Source organism: Tenrec ecaudatus, chromosome X, assembly GCF_050624435.1.
Source record: "Tenrec ecaudatus isolate mTenEca1 chromosome X, mTenEca1.hap1, whole genome shotgun sequence".
In the NCBI taxonomy this organism is placed as follows: Eukaryota; Metazoa; Chordata; class Mammalia; order Afrosoricida; family Tenrecidae; genus Tenrec; species Tenrec ecaudatus.
The window spans coordinates 127,845,522-127,866,827 of record NC_134548.1 but is presented as its reverse complement, the minus strand read 5'-3'; the positions used below and the strand labels follow the sequence as shown (position 1 = coordinate 127,866,827).

At 41.8% G+C, this 21,306-nt stretch overlaps 1 protein-coding gene and 2 pseudogenes across 2 annotated transcripts in view; 1 reads left to right on the top strand and 2 right to left on the bottom strand.

The window, feature by feature from the left end:
* Positions 1-21,306, top strand: part of DOCK11 (dedicator of cytokinesis 11) — a 232,006-nt gene that overhangs the window by 195,686 nt on the left and 15,014 nt on the right. For both annotated transcript variants that reach the window (XM_075539220.1, XM_075539219.1), the window contains 3 exons: positions 1,608-1,714; positions 19,492-19,614; positions 20,741-20,854. In XM_075539220.1, the coding sequence (XP_075395335.1) occupies positions 1,608-1,714; positions 19,492-19,614; positions 20,741-20,854 (344 nt within the window). The remainder of the gene's footprint in view (positions 1-1,607; positions 1,715-19,491; positions 19,615-20,740; positions 20,855-21,306) is intronic.
* LOC142434729 (large ribosomal subunit protein eL8 pseudogene) lies at positions 4,010-4,765 on the bottom strand (annotated as a pseudogene).
* Positions 8,403-8,499, bottom strand: LOC142435256 (U6 spliceosomal RNA; annotated as a pseudogene).

Genomic DNA, 21,306 nt, shown 5'->3' with positions numbered 1-21,306 from the left:
TGCACTATTGGTTCTTGGGGCTGTGCAATCAATGTAACTGAGTTGTCCTTGCAGAGATGGTTGAACTTGTGTCTGTGTTGCTCAGTATATGCTCAACAATAACACGCTCTCTCTCAGAAGAAGTGTGGAGATTCTTAGGCAACAGATTCTGTTAAAGGGGCTCTGGTGACATAGGGGTTGCGCAGTAGGCTGCTAACTAACTGCATTGTTGCACTTCAAATCCACCATAACCTCTGCTGGCAAAAGAAGAAGCTTTCTGCTCCCCAAAGATTTCCAACCTGTGAAACCCACAGAGGCAGGTTAACTCTATCCGATAGGATCACTGTAAGGCAGATTTGACTCAACAGCAGGGAGTTTGAATTGTTTTTGAGTGCTACATGTTCTAGCAAATAAGTTGCCTGTGAGATGTATTTCTGTTAGCTGTCAATTTGACAAGAAGAGCTGGCAAAATCAAAGGCCTGAGACATGATATTTTCTCCACCAGATCTCAAAAATCTCAATATGACATCTGCGTTTCTAAAACCTTTCCCCCTCCCCCGCCCCCTGACCCCACAAACTGAACTAGCTACTCAGTTGTGAGTACCTCTAAGCCTCATTATTAGAGGTTGTGGAATAATAACATGACAGTATCTATCTGCTCCCTTTAGTACCAGAAATCAGCCTTGTCATTGTCCAGCAGATGCTGTTATAAGGAGGATGAATCCTTCCTGAACTAAAATCGCAGCACACTTAGATGAGGGGTACAGCAGGAAGCCCAGACAGCTCCTGTGTCTAAAATCGATATGGCCATGCACACCTAGATGCATGCAGGATTGGAACAAGTTGGTCCACAGCCTCACAGCAGCTGTTCCCAGCTGGAGTTCACTTCCTGCTCCCCAGGGTTCCAGCTGCAGAGTGGACTCTACCAGCTGGCAGGAATCATTTTATTCCGTCTTGGAAAAACTAGTTTATTTATGGGTAGACTTGTAATAATTCACAGAGTATATATTAGGCTCTGTTATAAACGATTGATGATGTTTAAAAACATTTCAGAGAGATAAACTGTTCCAAAAACACACTAGCAGAGTTGGGTCTGTTTCATGCCCAAAGCTATGGTTCTTCCAATGCCTCCCCCTGTGTCTCTGAGGATCCTGCATCCCTGCCGTCTGTCTTACTTCCTACCTCTTTTCCAAGTCCTAGGCTGGTCTTCCTCCAACCGTACATGTTCTTTACTGTCTCCAGTGAAATTAAGAACTGCAGATGGTTACAAAAGATCATTCAGCGATTAACTGGAGAGAGAGAGTGCATGCCCTTCCTGGTTTAGGTTAAAGGCCAGGAACATACACCAGGCCAAAGTGTAGCTGAAATGTCTTAACTCCCAGTGCAGAAGCACTCGCACTAGTAATTGAAGGCCTCCTGGAGTTTTCTTCTTAGGAAAAGTCTAGTGGTTGGTGTAGTAAACAGAAATCATTTATTAGATTATTGTTGTTTTGCCACCGGGAAATTGCACATATGGTTTTATCTGTCCAGAAAGGTCTGCTTTTAAGGATTAAGCAAGTCCTTGAGGCTATCCATTATTTATAAAACATTCTTTAATGCAATTATTTCGTGAATTTTTATTCTCACAGAACTATTTCCTAATGGATGTTCAGCCTTCAAGAAAATTACACCCAATATTGATGAGGAAGGGGCAATGAAAGAAGATGCGGGAATGATGGATGTTCATTACACTGAAGTAAGATCCCAGGGCTGTAGTCACAGTTCATTTATCTTCTTAGTATTTATTTCTAGTAAACATTGCTTTACAGTGAACTGCATTGTGCTGGTAACCAGAGGTTAATGAACTTGAAGTATTACAATTGCTCGGGATAAAGAGGTCCTGTATAGAATGTGAAGCTCTGTCTCTGGAACTGTTGAAGATTTACTATCCTCGAATCACCATCTCAGCAACCAGATCTGGGTCAATTGACTTTGTTGGGGTGGGGGAGGAATCTCCATAAGAAATAGAGTTGCTGTTATCCTTTATTTTATTATTTTTATTATTAATTTTTATCAAAACCATTTTATTGGGAGTTAATACCAATATCATGCCATCCCATAGTTCAGTCACATCAAGCAGTATTGTACAATGGCTGCCACAATCCGTTTCCAAACACTTTTGTCCTTCTTGAACTCCTGCATATCAGTTCCCCTTTAGCACCACGGCTCCCGGCCAACCTTTATATCCTACTTGTTGTCCCTATAGGTTCATCAACCCTGGGTTTCATAAACTAAAAAGCATACAACAAAAATTCAAGAGGGTGACCCACAATGTCATAACACATCTGGGATAAACCCAAAATGAAAATATAAAAATGTTGAAAATCAGATCAGGCCTAACATGCATTGGTGGTGGTGGAGTAGGGTAGGGTGAGGTAGGCTGGGAGTCCCCTGACACGATTTAACCGTTTGTGCCAAGTTTATCCTTTTGATCCTCTGCAGTCATCTATCTCTCCAGTGCACTCTGATTGGTAACCACTTTCCTCCCATCCCTCTGTTCTGGATAGAGATGAGATCACCAGAGACTTATTTCCTATGTAGCTCCCACAATTGTATCTTGAGACCCCACTGTCATCCACAGTCTTTGGCACAACAGACTCTATTTTAATATTTTTAAACTTGAAAATTTCAGCTCTAAATGTCATATGGCTAGCAAACAGCCTCACCTGTCAATCAACAATGAATTGAACACAAGTACTTGATGACTGAATAAAAAACGAAAAACCTTCCCGTAGTCATCAAGCTCCTCCATTTTCCTGCTCGTGACAGCCCCGTAGGATTTTCATGGCTGAGTTCTTTTCAGATGTCTTTCTCCCCAGGCCCTCTAGGTGAATGTGAACTCTTCCGCCTTTCGTGTCGCAGCTGAATGTGTTAACTGTTCGCTCATGGTTTATGACCTCCACTGTGTGCCTGAAGAGATCATGGCATGAAGGTGGCATGTGAACGGTACAGATGTATGTCATGTAGGGAGAGGTGAAAAGACGCCTTTTAGCTGAGGGAGGCCAGACGAATAATAACTAGAGAAACGTTTAAAGATTAAGAGCACCCTCAAGACATTTTTGCAGAGAAGAACAGCATGGACAAGGAGTAAGAGGTAGAAAACTCAGAGACATGTTTGGGGCACCGTGACTGGATTGTGTCGGCTTACATCAGTGGGTTCCCAAAGTACAGGAGGCTATATTTTGAGAAACTTTATTTGGTAGGATGTTGAATGACTATCAAAGCTTTTAACACTAATTTTTATTGTAAATTAGGGAGGAGTTTACATTTCAGATGATAAACTTTGTATTCAACAGTTTATTCATCAAACCACCTTCACCCACCCTTCAATTTCTCTTCTTCCTCTTGTGGATTATGATCTCGTATCAAAAGTCTAGTCCAGGGGTCGGCAAGTTGTAGCCTACAAGCCCGGTGTAACTCTTTTGGTACGTTTATATGGCTCTAAAATTAAAAATTGAAGGATATTATTCAGATAATGGTGATTTGATTTTTATAAAAATGTATTTATGGCTCTAGAATAACTGACTCTCTTGTGTCAATAGTTTGCAGCCCCTGGTTTACCCCATTATTTCATCTTCCTTCCCATGCCCTTGCTATCAATGATTTCTTTTTCTTTTATCAGTTTTCTTGGCATATAAATCACAAATCATGCAATTCAGTAGTGTAATCGCAGCAAGAATAGTTGTACGGTCGTTACTGCAATCCATTTGAGAACATCTTCTTGTACTCATTGTTATTTGTTCCCCATTTGCCTTGCCACCCCACCCCAAGGAAACCATTAACCCAGTTACTGTTCTATTGATTTATCTATCCTGAATTTAATATGCAAAGAATCATAACCCCAAATGAACAACAATAACAAAGCAAAACAGAAAATTAAAACCTAGAACAAATTTAAAACGGATCAAAAGGGAGATCAAATGATACGGTGTTAAATCTTTTTTGAAGGACTAGTTTTATTTGTTATATACAAAAACCAGCCATGTGCGAACTAGTCCAGTTTAGTGGCGAGTTCTTTGGCCTTTTCCAACTTGGTGATTCGGGCCACTGACTTGGGGCACATTGCCACCCCAGTGGCGGCAGATCTTGTCAAACCTGTCATTATAGTTGGTCCTGATGGCTTCCACCAGCTTAGCCAAGGCTCCTATGTCTCCCGAGTTCACCTGTGTGAAGGTGACGGTGGCGTAGGTCTTCCTGTGCACCAGGTATCCAAGCCAGGCCTTACTCTTGATGATGCAGTAGGAGCCCCCCCCCCCATTTTACGGCACAGGGCCAGCAGGAAGACCACGCGCTCAATGGGGTCCATGTCATGTGCGCTCACCACCAGCTGATCCTTCTTGTTCTCCACCAGAGTGGTGACTGTGTTGACCCCGCTCACAGGACAGACGGCCTCTTGGTGGGGACATCCCCTTTGCCAGCAGCCTTCTTCTCAGCCCAGGCCAACAGCTTCTGCTTCTTCAGCTTCGTCTCCGGCCAGTACTTGTGGGCCAGCTTCAGCAGCTAGGTGGCTGTCTGCCGGTCCTAGGCCTGGGGAAACTGGTTGATGGCAGGCAGCACCTTCGGCCGCTTGTACAGGATGGTGAGCTGGGACTGAGCCGGATGTAGTAGTGCGGCCACCGGACGAAGCGAGTGAGGTCCCTTTGGAGCTGGCTGTCTTGGCCAATGCTGAAGTTCTTGGTCTGCTTCTCAAACGAGGGTTCACCATCTCCTTAGCCTCCTGATGCTTCACGATGGCCGGCACCGGCATCTTGCCTGGCTGGACAAGAGAGCGATAAGGTGTTAAATTTTATCCTAACTGCATCTGCAGTAATCTACTTTCCTGATAGCGAGGCTCGTCACCTCCTTGGTCTGTGGTCAGAGGGGATTCACCGGAGACTGAATTCATCTGTATTTCCCCTTCACTTGTTTTTTCAACTAAGAAAACTTTAAAATCGATCAAAAGAGATATCAAATAATCTGATACTAAAGTTTAACTTATGTCTGCCATAATAGGCTTTGCAGTGTTCCCTGTCTCATAATTAAGCAACAAGGTAGAGAACCTGCCTAGCATCCATGGAACATATATGACCCCCTCTATATGTGTATCTGAAAAACTGCATCGACAGAGGAGCCCTCACCGCAGCTTGGGGTTAGATTTTCATGATGTGCGGAGAGGGAGAAGACCATTCTTTTTCTGCCATATAACAGTTGCTGTATGCAAACCAGCACACAGTCCTCCCAGAGTGATAAGAAAACCTTAATTGGAAATTCAGAGCTTTTTGGGCAAGATAGTGACAAGACAAAGGCAAGGAAATGAGCGTGTTTATTTGGTGATTATGTAGGATACAGATTGGAGGTAACTGGCTAGGGGCTTGGAGGCACCAGGATGGTGGCAGGTTTTGAATGTGCTTTGAAGACAGGAGGAGGACTTGCCAGCTTTGGGAGAGAGAGAGTCGGTGCTGTGGCTGAGATTTTGAGTCTTGATGTTAAGAAAAAACGATGCATGGCTGATCTGCAGGGAAGGTGACAAATCCCATTTTAGATGTGTATTGAATTTGAAACAAACATTTATTAGAAAGGGAAATAATTGCCATCCAATGCCTTATGTAAAACGGATTCTGAGGCAAGAGATCAGGGTTGGAGATACAAATCTGCAAATTATATTCAGAGAAGAACCAAAGCAGGGTTCTAGGGAAGTAGTAAAGAGAATGTAGCAAGTGGAGATGAGTGAAACAACAACGAAACCATGGAAAAGTTCCCCGAGAAGGAAAAAGTGGGGAAATCAAAGAAAACCATAGAAATGGTTTTGTTTTTGTTTTTCTTCTTAAGTTTCTCTAAGAGATATAAGCAATCAGGTTGCAATTTGAGTAGTATATTTAATACTTTATGAATGTATACTTATAATACAAGCAAATGTAAAAGTTAACTGATTTGATTAGCTACATGCTTTATCTACTGTTTCTTTAGGAATTTCACTCTTCATTGATCAGGCTCTCTGGGTGACTTCGTACTACCAGACGTTTCAAACAGGTCATGGAAAAATTTCCCTTGCGTTCCATTTTCTGTGGACCTATTGAAGCTCCCGAGTAGATGTGAAAACTCTTTACAACTAATTAAGTGCCACATGAATGTCAGGCTTGGTCATTATTAGCAGGGAGGTTTCTAAAAGGCAAGCTGGCATTTATCCTCAGGACCTAGGTGTGTAATTGTTTAATACACATCTGATGAATTAATTCATCATAACAGGGGGTCAAGACACTTGAATTTACAATCCAACTGAGTTTTTGACTGTTGTTTGGGGTACTTTAATGCACTTTTTGGAGTCATTTTTAGCCTTCAATGATGTTCCCAGACTGCCTGCTTTTACTGGTTGCCAACGAGAAAATGTAGTCCGAGGACTAAGTGAGTTGACCCCGTAGCTGCAACAATGGGCTCTAGCATGGGAATGATTTGGGGGATGTTGCAGGACCTGGCAGTGCTATTGGCATTTTGTTGGGCATATGGTCGCTGTGGGTTAGAAGGGACTCAATGGCACCTAGGAGCCACAAGTGGGTTCAGTTCCACTGCAGTTACATCGGTCCAGGCAACATCCGCCTACTCATCAGAATGACCTGGGGCCTGGCCGACCCTATTCTCTGTGTACCGTAGCGCAGGGGGTGTTCCTTATTAGCCACTCACTGCCATCAGTGTTCTGTGTAAATGTTCTCAGTGGGATTGTTTTTGCATTTACAAGATATAAACAGGTAGCACCATGTTTTACCACATGCAGTTCTCAGTTTATATACTGATGCGATCTCTTCATGCCTTAACCAACAGTACAAATTGCTGCCCATTTATTGCCGGTAGACAAAACAAAACGAAAACTCGCAGGACAGAGTAGAACCGCCCATGTGGGTTTTCTGAGACCGCAAATCTTGACAGGAGTAGAATGTCTCATCTTTCCCCTGCAGAGACTGGTGGGTTCCACTGCCGAGCTTGTCGTTAGCGGCCTTGTGTACCCCGCTAGACCGCCAGCGTGTCTCATTGCCCGTGTGCACGAGTTACAACGTAAGAATGAGACTTGGTTTCTAAAACTGTCTTTCTGACTTTTGATTTGTAGCAGCTTAAGTTGGAATGAACACCCCAAAAAAGGCCCACGTTTTAAGTGAACTGTTAAATGACTTTGACCATTGTTTACACCTATTGAACCCATATATAAGTAGTAGAATTAGTCACAGTCCTTGGAAAATTCTCCAGTAAGTTTCCTTGTGCCTGCTTTCAGGCAGTCTCCCCAGCACTATCTGATTTCTGTCACATACATTAGTTGGACCTGTATGTTCAAGTCATAAAGATAGCATAATTTGTACTACACTTAAAAAAATCGAGCTTCTCTTGCTTAATCGAATGTTACTGAGATTATTCTGTACAATTAAATATAAGCCATTAAAAAACCAAAACCACTGTCATGGAGTTGATTCCAATGCATAATGATAGGACAAGGTAGAACTGCCCTTGTCTGAAACTATAACTTTTTCCGCGAGTAGAAAGCCTTATCTTTCTCCCTTGGAGCAACTGGTGGTTTTGAACTGCCAACTTTGTGTTTAGCAGCCCAAAACGTAACCACTTTGCCACCAGGGCTTTTGCTCAATTGAGCATACGTATTTTTTAATTTCTTTGCTAAAAAATATTCCGTTGTAGGGATAGGTGATTACTTATTCGTTTATTGCTGGAGTTTGGATTGTTTCTAGTTTGGCGCTGGTAGGAATAAGGCTGCTATAAGTAAACATTAGTTAGAAGGGTTTTCTATTTTATTTTGTTTTGTCCGTATAGCCTTGTGCTTTCCATTCTTTTGAGTAAGTACCTGAGGTGAAATGGCAAGATGTGAGGAAAACACATATTTATAAGAATTGGCCCAATATTTTTTTAATGGTTAGACTGCTATCTACCCCTACCACCAATGACTGTGACTTCTACTTGCTCCACATGCTAGCCCATACTTTTAGTGTTTGTATTTTTAATGGACTTTCTCTTTCTTAAGCAGTTTTATTGGCAATACATCCACATATCATAAAATTCAGTTCAATCATATCAAAAGAGTTGTGCAGCTTTTATCACAGTCAATCCTCTATTCATTGTTATTAATCCAATTATTGTTTTAATTGTGGCAAGAATATTCCCAACAAAGCATTCTCCAATTCAACTTCTACATGTATAATTCAGTGCAGTTGGCTGTACTCTTTGTATGTGCAACCATTCCTGATAGCCTTTTCCAATTCATTCCGCCACCATTTACATAAACTCCGTGTCCGCCTTGCAACAACCCCTCCTCCTCCATCCTTGGTAACCATTGGTTACCTTTGGTTGCTGCTGCTACTGTTGCTGCAGCTGCTTTTTTTTTGGAGTTTCTTGATATAAAATCCACACGTAAAAATATAAAATGGTGAATTTGTGTATCATCCTGTGCAGGGGCCATACTAATCTCTTTTGTTCCAATTCTAATATGTGTGCAGCCAAAGTGAGTACTATATACCTTTCTAAACCCAGAAAACTCTAATACCATTGAGTGGATAATTATTCATTAACCACCCAGAAGACAGAGTAGACATAATGCAGAGGGCTTTTCAGGCTGTTAGTTTTTATGGAATCAGACTGCCATATCTTTCTTGCACAGAATAACTGGTAGATTTGAACTACCAAACATGCCATTAGCAGCTAAGTGCCTAACTACTGTTCCACCAGGGCTCTATTACTGGGACATAGCCCCTCACAAATTGGAAGTTGAAACCCAAGAGTATCTAGGAGGTACAGATGGTTAATGCAGTTGACTGGTAAGTGAAAGGTTAGAGGTGCAAATCCACCCAAAGGTGCCTCTGTAGAAAGGCCTGGTGATCTACTTCCAAAAACCTAACCTATTGCAAACCCTGTGGAATATAGTTCTACACCGACAAGATGGGGATGTTACGAGTCAGAATTAACTCAAAGGAAAACGATTCACCCCAACCCTCTGGTAGTGTTTGGCTGTTGAAGTGTAAAGTATTGCTTTACTTCATGGCCAGTTGGTGTTGGCAGGAGCAAGGCATGTAGCAGCAGCCAGCTGCAATGAACCATGACACTCTGGGCTCTTGGGTCACTGGAAGTGGTTTTAAATGTCTCTGGGGGGATATTTTCTAAGTAGAGCCTGAGGGCCTGGTTGAGGATCATAGGACTGGGTTTCTCCTGCCAGCAGGGCATGCCGGGTTGTGGTGTTGAATGTCTCCAAATCAAGAGACTGGCCACATGTACCAAAACATGGCCTTGCTACTGCTTAGAATTTGTGTGCGATTGTTGTTAGGGGCCTTCAAATTGATTCCAACACTGCCCCATCCTGTGCTCCCCTGACTCTTTAGATGTTTGTGCCTATTCAAAAGCATCAGTTCTTTCCTAGACTTCCTCATACATCGTCCAGCTTTCACATATGAGGCGACTGAAAACACGATGGCTGGCTTAAAGCTCACCTTAGTCCTCAAAGTGACGTGTAGAATATTTTCTCAGTGTTAAATGTCATTTCATTTCTGGACTGCTGCTGCTTCTGTGACGCAGGAAGAAGGATCAGGGAGTGAGTGTTGATGGATCCTGGAAAGATGAAATCCTTTTTCAACCTCAGGGTTTTCCCCATTTAGCACAATGATCCCTATTGGCCCGGTTGTGAGGATTTGGGGCTTCTTTATGTTGAGTTGTAATCCACACTGGAGGCTGCCATCCTTGATCTTCATCAGCAAGTGTTTCAAATCCTCTTCCCTTTCAGCAATCAAGGCTGTGCCATTTGCATACCGCAGCTTGTTGATAAGCCTTCCTCGGATCTTGATCTCTTGTTCTTCTTTATGTACTCCAGTTTCTTGAATTATTTCCTCATTATACAGACAGAATAAGTATGATTAAAGAAAATAACCTGGATGCTTACTTTTTCTGATGTAAAACTAACGTAGTGTTCCTTCATTCGGTTTGAATAGCCACAGCTTGATCCACATACAGGTTCTGCATCAGCGCAACGACAGGCTCTGGAGTGCCCTTTCTGCTCAATGTTTGTCTGATCCACACAGTCGAATGCCTTTGTGTAGTCAATAAAATACAAGTAAACATCTTTCTGGTGTTCTCTATTTTCAGCCAAGATGTCAGCAGTGATAACCCTCATTCCACATTTGCTTCTGAATCCAGTTTAATTTTTTGGCAGCTACCTGTTAATGTAATGCTACCACCATTTTTTTCCCTTTGATGGTTTAAATTTTGTTAAAAATTATTTTATTGGGGGCTCATACCACTCTTGTCACAATCCATACATCCATCCATTGTGTCAAGCACATTTGTTGCCATCAGCATTCTCAAAACATTTGCTTGCTACTTGAGTCCTTGGTAACAGCTCCTAATTTTCTCCTTCCTCCCCGCCTCCCCCCCATGAACCCTTGATAATTTATAAATTATTATTATTTTGTCATGTTTTACACTGTCCAGTGTCTCCCTTCACCCACTTTTCTGTTTTCTGTCTCCCAGGGAGGGGGTTATATGTAGGTCCTTGTTATCAATTCCCCCTTTCTACCCTGCCTTCCCTCTACCCTCCCAGTCTCTACTCTCACCACTGGACCTGAACGGATCATCTGTCCTGGATTCCCTGTGTTTCCAGTTCCTTTCTGTACCAGTGTACATCCTCTGGTCTAACCGGATTTGTGAGGTAGAATTGGGATCATGATAGTGGGGGAGGGGAGAGAAGCATGAAAGAACTAGAGGAAAGTTGTATGTTTCATTGTTGCTACACTGCACCTGACTGGCTCACCTCCTCCCCGCCATCCTTCTTTAAGGGGATATCCAGTTACCTGCAGATGGGCTTTGGTTCCCCGCACTCCACACTTCCCCTCATTCACAATGACATGAGTTTTTTTCCTTTGATGCCTGATACCTAATCCCTTCAACAACTCGTGGTCACACAGGCTGGTGTGTTCTTCCATGTGGGCTTTGTTGCTTCTGATCGAGATGGCCGCTTGCTTATCTTCAAGCCTTTAAGATCCCAGATGCTATATCTTTTGATAGTCGTACACTATCAGCTTTCTTCACCACATTTGCTTATGCACCCTCTTTGTCTTTGGTGATCCTGTTGGAAAAGTGAGCATCATGGAATGCCAGTTTAATAGAACAAAGTGTTCTTGAATTGGGAGGCCCAATGTGCATCTGCTACCTTAATACTAAACCTATAAATATATGCATATAGATCTATTTTCCCATCATCATATAAAAATGTATTCACATACATATATGCCTGTATTTAGGCCTCTATAAATGCCCTTTGCCTCCTAGTGCTTTCCGCTATTTCCTTTAACTATTCCTCTTGTCCCACTATCATGCTCAGCCTTCACTTGGGTTTCAGTAATTTCTCTCATTTACATTGCCCTTGATCAAGCCCTGCCAGGCCTCTTGCCCCCTCCTCGCCTCTGATTTTGGATCACTTGTTCCCTAGTCCCTGGGTTTGTTAACACCACTACCTTTCCTTTTCCTCCTCCAGATTGTTTATCCAGCCTATCTTATCTAGATAGACCTGCAGAGATAATAATATGCACAAAAACAAGACAGAGCAAAACAAAGCAACAAAACAACGACAAAAAACCAATGACAAAAAAAGAAAAAGAAAAGCCTGTAAATGGTTTAAGGTCTATTTATAGACCTTTAGCAGTGTTTTATGGTGGAGTCTTATCAGGTGCCATGCCCTGGCCCCAAAGCCTATTTTTGGTACTCCTCCCTTGGGACTTCCTTGCTCTGCTCCCCTTGCTGTTTAGTGTTTTGCCTCGGTGTGGTGCGGTCATATCGGGTGCAATTCCCACACTGTGTCTCCAGTGTTGTCCCCTGTAGGGATATTGGTTACTGAGGGATGTCGTGTCTCATAGTGTGGCAGGCCACATGGTCCTCTCTGTGCATTGGCTGCTCTGAGCAGGATATCGTCCTCAAGGCTTGGTGGGCCAGGATGTGCTCTACTTTCTCTTCCTCCCCCTTCACTTGCTCCCTGTGCTCTGATCAGATATGCCTCTCTCCCTGAGCAGTAGCTTCAGTGCTGTCCTCTGAAGTAAATTCCTTGGGGGAGGGGAGCATCTGTCCACATAGTTGAGATAGGGGCCAGCCCCTCAGACCTCTCTACTGGTTTCCTGTTTAATGCTGGTATGCTGCAGTCACATCTTAGATTACCAGGTTGAAATCTGGTCCCTCTTTCCCTGTGGAGATAGAAACAATACCCTCCCCTTGGGTGAGTTAGTGCCCTGTGCCCACGTTACCCATTTCTTTTTTTGTTTCTTCCCACCCACCCACCCACCCCTCCTTTTTAGTTGGCTACCATATGTATCCCTGGATTTAGTCTGGCCCCTGCCATAGTACATGGACCTCACCCCAGGAGCATTTGTATACAGTAGCCCCTTTTTGTAGTTCTTTTTTTTTTTTTTGCTTACTTCAGTGGATTCATGTAGTACTTGTCCTTTTGTGATTGGTTTACTTCACTTAGCATAATTTCTTCCAGTTCTTCCCATGTGGCATTGTGTGTTCATCCCTGCTTTTTAGCAGTGCGTATAACTCCTTGTACGTATGTACCACAGTTTTTCAACCCATTCATCTGTTGATGGAAATTTGGGTTGTTTCCAACTCCTTGCAATTGGCTGCCACCATTTTTTAAGCAGCAAAATTTTACCTGCATGTGATGTTAATGACATTGCTCAAAATTTTCCGTGTTCCATGGGTCACCTTTCTTTGGTATGCACACAAATACGGATCTCTTCTAGTTGGTTGGTCACGTAGATACCTTTCAGCTACCTTAGCATAGACTACTAATGCTTCAGGCTCCATCCGCTTGTTGAAAAGCCTCAATTGGCATTCTTGGAACCTGTTTGCACCAATGACTTCAGTGGTGCTTGGACTGATTGCTTAGGTATCAGTTCTTCATCAACGGCAACCTTTTGACATGATTGAATGTTGACCAATACTTGCAGTGTGGTGACTTTGTGTAGTCCATCTTTTGATGCTTCCTGCATAATTCCATATTTCCCATAGAATCTTTAAATATTGCAACTTTAGAGGCTTGCATTTTTCTTCAATTCTTTTTGTTTGTTTCTTTGTTTTGGGGTTTTTTTTTCCAATCATTTCAGCTTAAGATATGAAGAGTATCCGCGTCCCTTTTGGTTTTCTAACTCCAGATCTTTGCATGGTTCATTATAATACTGTTTGTGCACATTGCCACACTTTGATATCTTCTGGTCAGCTTGTTTTCTCCATCGCTTCTTCCATTTGCTTTGGTTTCTCTATGGTGAAGAGGAACTTTTCAGAGGCTGTTCTGGCATCCATTCTGGGCTTCTCTTTCTTCCTTTCTTTTTAATGGTATGTTTTGCTTTCTTCGTGTATGACGTCCTTGATGTCATCCCACAACTTCTCTGATTTTTTTTTCAGTCATTACCTTTAAATGTATTCAATCTGTTCCTGAGATGGTGTCTGAATTCTGATGGGATATACCAAAGGTCATACTTTGGCTCTATTGGACTTGTTTTAATTTTCTTCAGCCTCAACTCAAACCAGCATTTGAGGAAGTTCGTCATCTCTTTCTACGGATGTAGTTAAGTTCATTGTGGTTTTCCATATGGCAAAGTTCATATGTATTGTCACCATGTATATTGTTGAAAAATGGATAAGTCATTGGTTTTGAAAAATTCTATCATGTGCTCTCTTGCTTTATTCACCAAGACCACAAATTCCAACTCCTGGCTCTTCTTTGTTTTTAAGTTGCATTTCAGTCACCAGGAGTTCCCAGTGTATCTTTGATCATTGTTTGATCACTTTCAGGCTTTAAACGTTGGTTAAAAAGCTTAAATTTATTCTTCTTTGGCATTAGTGGTCAGTTTGATTAATAATAGTCTTATTAACTGATCTCCTTTGTGAGGTATAATTATCTTATGACTGACAGTGTTCTACTTTAGGATAGATCTTGAAATGTTCCTTTTGATAATGAAATCAGTGCCATTTCTCTTCCATTTGTCATTTCTAGCATATGGCCAATACCAGTCCAGTTTACCCCATCAATGCCTAGGATATTAATCTTTATGTGTTACAGGTTAATTTTCATGACTTCCGATGTTCTTCGATTCATAGTTGGTACATTTTACATTCTGGTTATTCATGAATGTTTATAGCTATTCTCGTTTTCAGTCATCCCATCAGCAAATGGGGGTCCCCAAAACTTTCCTCTTAGCAGTGGCATTCCGGTATACTCTTCTCTGGGGATGCTACTCTTTCCCAGTCATATCTTGAGTGCCTTCCAAACTAAGGAAGCTCATCTTTCAGTACTATGTCAGATTATGCTCCACTGCTATTCATAAGGTTTTCAGGGACATCTTTTCCCCCACAACTGGACAGCCTATTCCTTCTTCTTAGTTTGTGCTTCATCCACTGAAACCTGCACACCATGGTATTTGAAATACCGGTAGCATAGTTTCCGGTATCACAGCAACATGCGATTTACTACACTCCCACCAATGGGCAGATGAGTGGGTGGCATAAGATTAGGAGGCTAGAAGTCTGAATTCAGGTACCCAGCTCTAGGTGACCATGTTCTCTTGTAGCTAGCTCTGAGGAATAATTCTTGTATTTCAGTTCCTTGGTGATGTTCAGGTGCCATGTAAAATTTCCCTTCATTTGTATTCCTTCTCTGTTTCTATTCTGAACATTTTATACACTTCATAGGGAATCATCTCCTTATATAACAAGGAAAATCCTGTCCCCAAATGGGGATACATCCATAGATAGAAGATTTTGGGATTTGCATTAAAGAACTGAAGAATGTTGTGTGTTTCATGCACCCTGACTGGCTCTTCCCTTCCTTGTGACCTTTCCATGAGGGGATGTCCAGTTATCTATAGATGGGCTTTGGGTCTCTACTCCGCCCTCCCTTGGTCACGTAGATATGATTGGTTTGCATCTTCTAATGCCTGACACCTAATCCCATCGACATCTCATAATCACGCAGGCTAGTGTGCTCCTTCCTGTGGACTTCGTTGCTACCCAGCTAGATGGCTGTTTGTTTATTTTAAAGCCTTTAAGACCATAGATGCTATATCTTTTAATAGTCAGGCACCACCCACATTCTTCAACACATTTACTTATACATCTATTTTGTCTTCAGTGATTGTGTCGGGAAAGTGAACTTAACAAAATTCCAGATTTTTAGAACAAAGTGTTCTTGCATTGATGGTAGTCTGCTACCTTAATACTTAACATATATTCACATAGACCTATGTTGCTATCATTATACATAAATAGATTGAATATGTATGTGTTTGTATTTATTACCTTGTGTTACTCTGGGTAGACTAGAGAAGCAAATCCAGAGAGACACTCATATGTACATAAGAGAGCTTTATATAGAGAGTAATTGTACATTAAGAAATTATCCCAGCCCAGTCCAGATCAAGCCCATACGTCCGAGATTAGCCCATATGTTGGATACCAATCTATAAAGTCCTCTTTAGACTCATGAAACAGATGCAATGACGCCAGATGCAGAATACCACAGGCAGCACTGGCAGGGGTCATCACATGGCTTCTCCAACTCAGGTCACTAGCACAGTTCAATGTGTCTTGCCTGCTGAATTGTCTCCCAGGTAGTCAGCCTCTCAGTAGAGAGTCATGCAGGGAGGGAGCCAGTGTCCTGCCTCCTGAGAACTTTTTATCAATTTAGTGCCTCCAAATGAGGTCATCAAGCTGTGTCCTGATTGACAGGTAAAGTCTATTCCTTCACTCTTAAGTCTCAAATTGACAGCAGATTCTGTAACTACCACATCCCTCTATGAATGTCCTATGCCTCCTAGTACTTTCCTCTACTTCCTTTTACTTTACTCCTGTCCCACTATCATGTTCGACTATCATTCGGCTGTCAGTATTTCCTCTCCGCTACGTTGCACTTAATCACACCCCACCAGGCATTCTACGCCCTCCTCGCCATCATTTTTAGATCACTTGTTGTTCCCTTGTCCCTGAGTTTGTTGGCTTCCCACTTCCTCCCCCCCTCCCACCTCCTCCTTTCCAAGTCCCTTGGGAACCATTGGTTCTATTGTTTTCTTCTCAGGATTGTTTATCCTGCCTATTTTACATAGATAGAAATGGTGGGGTGAGCCTAGAAATAGTTCCAAGTCTATCTGTTGACCCTCATGAATTTTTCCAGATCAAGTCTGATAAGGTGCCAAGCCCTGCCCCCAAAGTCTATTTTTGGGATTCCTCAGGGACTTCCTTGCTTTGCTCCCTTACTCTTCTGTTGTGCTCCCTTCATGTTTCACCCAGTTTGGCATGCTCAGACTGAGCACAATTCCTGCAGTGTGTCTCCAGTGTTTTGCCCCGTAGCACTATGGGTCAGTGAGGAGACATCATGTCTCGTGGTGGGGCTGGCCCTAAGGTTCTCTCTGTACATTGGCTGCTCTGAGCAGGAATATCATCCTCAGGGCTTGCTGGGCCAGGATACAGGGTTTTCTCTCGCTCTCTCCCTTTTAGTTTGCTCCCTTGTGTTCTGAGCAGACCTTCCACTCTCCCCAGGCTGTATCTTCAGTTCTTAATTGTGTAAATCTTAAGTACATCTCTTTACTATAGAAACAAGCTGCTAAAGCATGGGTAGCATCAATAATTGATTGTTCACAAAAATTGTGTTTAATAGTAGCTATTTTAACTTTAGCAGGGCTGAACTGTTACCTATCATTCTCACTAACATCAGGACTGAAATTCATCTTTACCAATATAATAGCATTTTAATAAATACCTGACTCAATAGCAGCTTGAAAAAATAGTTATGAGGAACAAAAAGTGATCTAAAATTGATGGTGAGGAGGGTGTAGGATACCTGGTAGGTTTTGATCAGGGGCAAGGAGGAATTACTGAAACCAGAATAAAGGCTGAACATGATAGTGGGACAAGAAGAAAATAAGAGGAAATAAAGGAAAGAACTAGGAGGCAAAGGGCATTTATAGAGGTCTAAATACATGCATGTACGTATGTAAATATTTTATATATAAAATAGGGGGAAAGATCTATGTACATATATTTATATGTTAAATTTCAAGGTCTTAGAGACATTGGCCTCTACTCAAGTACCCACTCAATGCAAGAACACTGCGTTCTAATAATCTGGCATTCCATGAAGCTCACCTTCCTGACATGATCACTGAAGACAAAATGGGTGCATAGCAAATGTGGTGAAGAAACCTGATGGTGCCTGGCTATCAAAAGATACAGCGTTTGGGGTCTTAAAGGCTTGAAGACAAACAAGAAGCCATGTAGTCAAGAAGCAACAAAGTCCACATGGAAGAAGCACACCAACCTGTGTGATTATGAATTGTTGATGGGATCAGGTATCAGGCATCAAAGACCCAGAACAAAAAATCCTGTCAAGGTGAATGAGGGGGAGTGCAGGGTGGAGACCCAAAGCCCATCTGTTGAAAATTGGACATCGCCTTACAGAGGGGTTACAAGGAAGAGACATGCCAGTCAGCATGCAGTATAGCACCAACGATGAAACACAACTTTCCTCTAATTCTTTAATGCTTCCATTACTCACACACACACTGTCATGATCAGAATTGAACCTTACACATCCGGCTAGACCAGAGCATGTACATGGGTACAGATAAGAGTTGGAAACACAGGGAGTCCAGGACAGAGAAACCCCTAAAGGCCAATAATGAGAGTAGCGATACCAGGAAGGGTAGGGGGAGGTGGGGAGGGCAAGGGGGATCAGATCAAAATGATCTACATATAGCCCCTTCCCTGAGGGACAGACAACAGAAAAGTGGGTGAAGGGAGACATCGGTCAGTGTAAGACATGAAAAAATAATAATTTCTAGATTATCAACAGGGAGGGAAAAATGTGGAGCTGATACCAAGGGCTCAAGTAGAAAGATAATGTCTTGAAAATGATGATGGCAACACATATACAAATGTGCTTGACACAATGGATGTGTGTATGTATTGTGATAAGTGTTATATGAGCCCCTAATAAAATGATGTAAAAAAATTAAAAATAGTCAAGTTGTCTGAAGTAACGATGAGGGGCCTTGAAAATATTCATGGAAAGTAAAATGGATAGAAAATGGAATTTTTTTCTGCGAACTTTTTGAAACCCCTCACAACAGGTTATTAATAGAAATCATGGAAATTTGTAGGCATAGAAGGTTTTTTTTACACTATGTGGATCATACCAAACTATGGAAAGCATTGAGAAGAATGGGAATTCTGAAACACTTCATCGTGATCATGTTGAACTTGTACCTGGAACAAGAGGCAGTTGAATGAACAGGATAAGGAAATTCAACAGGGTTTCAAATCAGGAAAGGTGTGCATCTAAGGATGTGTCCTTTCAACCCAAGGTTGTATCCTTTTATCATACTTGTCCAATCTTTTTGCTGAACAAATAAGTAGAGAAACTGGGTTATATGCAGAAGAATATGGCATCAGGATTTGAGGAAGGTTTATTAGCAAGCTGCGATACGCAGATGACACAAGCTTGTTTGCCGAAAGAGAGGAGGACTTGAAGCACTTGCTGATGAAGGTCAAGGATTAGAGTTCAGAATGGATTGCAGCTTAATATAAAGAAAACCAGAATTCCTACAACTGGACCAGTAAGAAACATCATGATAAATGCCTATGGAAGGAGCAGTCAGGAGATCCAAGGGCGAATTTTATGGCATAAATCTGCACAAGACCGATTTAAAACGGAGTCTGATCTGTTCAGTCACCTCATGCATGTCAAAGTTGGACATTGAATATGGAAGACTGAAAAAGCAGTGCATTTGGTAATGAATTACACTGCTGGCAGAGAATATAGAACGTACCAGGGGTACTTGCAAACAAATCTGTATTGGAATGAACCTAGCCACAGCGTGCCTTAGAAGCAAGGATGGAGAAACTTGTCTCATGTATTTTGGACTTGTCATCAGGAGAGACCAAGTCCTGGAGAAGGACATCATCCTTGGTAAAGTAGAGGGCCAGTGAAGAAGAGGAAGGTTATCATCGAGATTGATGGACACAGTGGCGGTAACAATGGGATGAACGTAAGAATGATTGTGAGGATGGCGCAGGACTGGGTGGCTATGAGTTGGAATCAACTCAACAGCACCTACAAACAACAGGAACATAGGCTTAGCAGAATTGACCATGTTTGTCCTGCTCAATTGGATGCAAACAATGTTTCCTTGTAAAAGTGCTCCTTCCAAATCCGTTTCCATTTGCAAGAACAGTGAATATCTTTACTATGTGAATAAACAAAATAAAGTCGACACCGTTGACTGGTATAAATATTCACTTCAGGTTTACATGAATGCTCTAACCTTCCAATATTTCAGGTATTTGAATGGGAAATTTTGCCCCTTCTGTGCATTTTTCCACCTTCAAGACTTTGTTCTTCACTATTGCAAAAACGGTTCTTCATTGTGTATGTGTTTAAAACTCTGTTAGATCTTACTGGATTTTCTCTTAACACAGGAGGTGTTGCTGGAGTTATTAGAACAATGTGTGGATGGTTTATGGAAGGCAGAGCGTTACGAAGTAATTTCTGAGATTTCCAAGTTGATCATTCCAATTTATGAGAAACGCCGTGAGTTTGAGGTAGACAATTTAAGTTTTTGATGATTATTGGCCTTTGTATTTTATTTGGGTGTTGGGCAAACCAGTAATACAGTTCTCTTAATATCTCTCTAGACATTTGCATTTTACCATTGAATACCAATATGTGAGCTAGTGTGTCGTACTGACACGTGTCCAAACTTTCCATGCTATTTATTGTGTTTTGCCAATTTGCATTGCTTTTAAATCTTGAGATTAAAACTTTATTTTATATTGATATATTATTTCCAAATGAAATTCCATGGAAAACACCCAAAATATAATTTGAAATTCACATCTGACCAGTTTCTGAGTTGTTGAAAGTGCTAATGAAACAGAAATACCACAAGTAGATTTGACTCAGGACACAGCCTGTACTAATCCTACCTCATTAATTTAATAAAGATAACCCATTACCAAATGGGGTTATAACTACAGGCAAAGAAGGGTGGGTTTACCACAAGTACCACCAACAAAATCATACTGCCAACAAGTCAATTCTGACTCTTAAAACTCCTATAGGACAGGGTAATCCTGCTGCTGTGGGTTTCAGAGAAGCGGTGGTTTGGAACTGCTGACTTTGCAGTTAGCCCAACATGTAGCCCACTACACCACCTTCGTGCCATAGGATTTAACAACATGTGCTTGTATTCCTTGGAAAGGTCTATAAACTGGGGGTAAAGAAGTCCTCATTGATGCCAGCCTAGCGGCATTTCCTTTTCAGCTCTGACAGCTTGTAGAGATGGTCTGTCCTTCTGTCTCTCCACCTAATGGCTCAAGCAAAGTATTTTTTCTCCTTTGCCTGGAAGTTAAGTGGATGCACAGCAATGGCAGATCTTAACAGCTGAATACGTTTAAAAATATATACAAATGACCATCGATAGGTGAATAAAATGAACCGGGACTTGTAGGAATTCAGTGTTAGTGGGTGATTTTAAGGTCTGCCCATCGACCAAAAGTTGCAGAGGACTGTGGTCTGATGGTGACACAGGGCATTGACCCATCCAGACCATTTCACACAGGAAATACTGGTGTGCCGTTTACCACCCCCTCCCTCCTCGAGCCTTTCTGTTGAAGGCGTTTAGTAATTATCCAAAAGACCCAAGTAATTGTGTGTTTTTGTTTTCAGAAACTTACTCAAATCTACAGAACTCTTCATGGCGCTTACACAAAAATTCTGGAGGTTATGCACTCCAAAAAGAGACTTCTAGGTACTTTCTTCAGGGTTGCTTTTTATGGCCAAGTAAGTATGAGGTTGGTTTTGCTGATTTGTTTTTAATTGTGAGCATTCATATTTGAATTTATTAGCTGTACCACAACAGCAGTAACTGGTCTAGGTAGAGTGCCTGTTCACGACGAGAGCCTCTTTCAGCTTAAACTTCACTTTGGTTCCCATGTCTAGGTCAGAGTACAGCCACCTAACATTACAATTTTGCTTTCAGTTTTGTTTTCGGTGAAACTTGTCCCAGCGTTCAATATCAAGTAGGTCATGCTTGGAAAGAAAAATCAGGGAAGGAAAAGAAAATCTAGTATAGAAAGCTGCAGATCCATAATTATAGGAGAGTGAATTAGAAAACATACCTCATTAATTTGAAGGTAACAGGTTGAATACGTGCAAATGCATTGCAATAACATGGTCTTTAAAAATCTGCTTCAAGCATATGGCTAGTTATTTTAGCGGTTCTTCTCCAAATG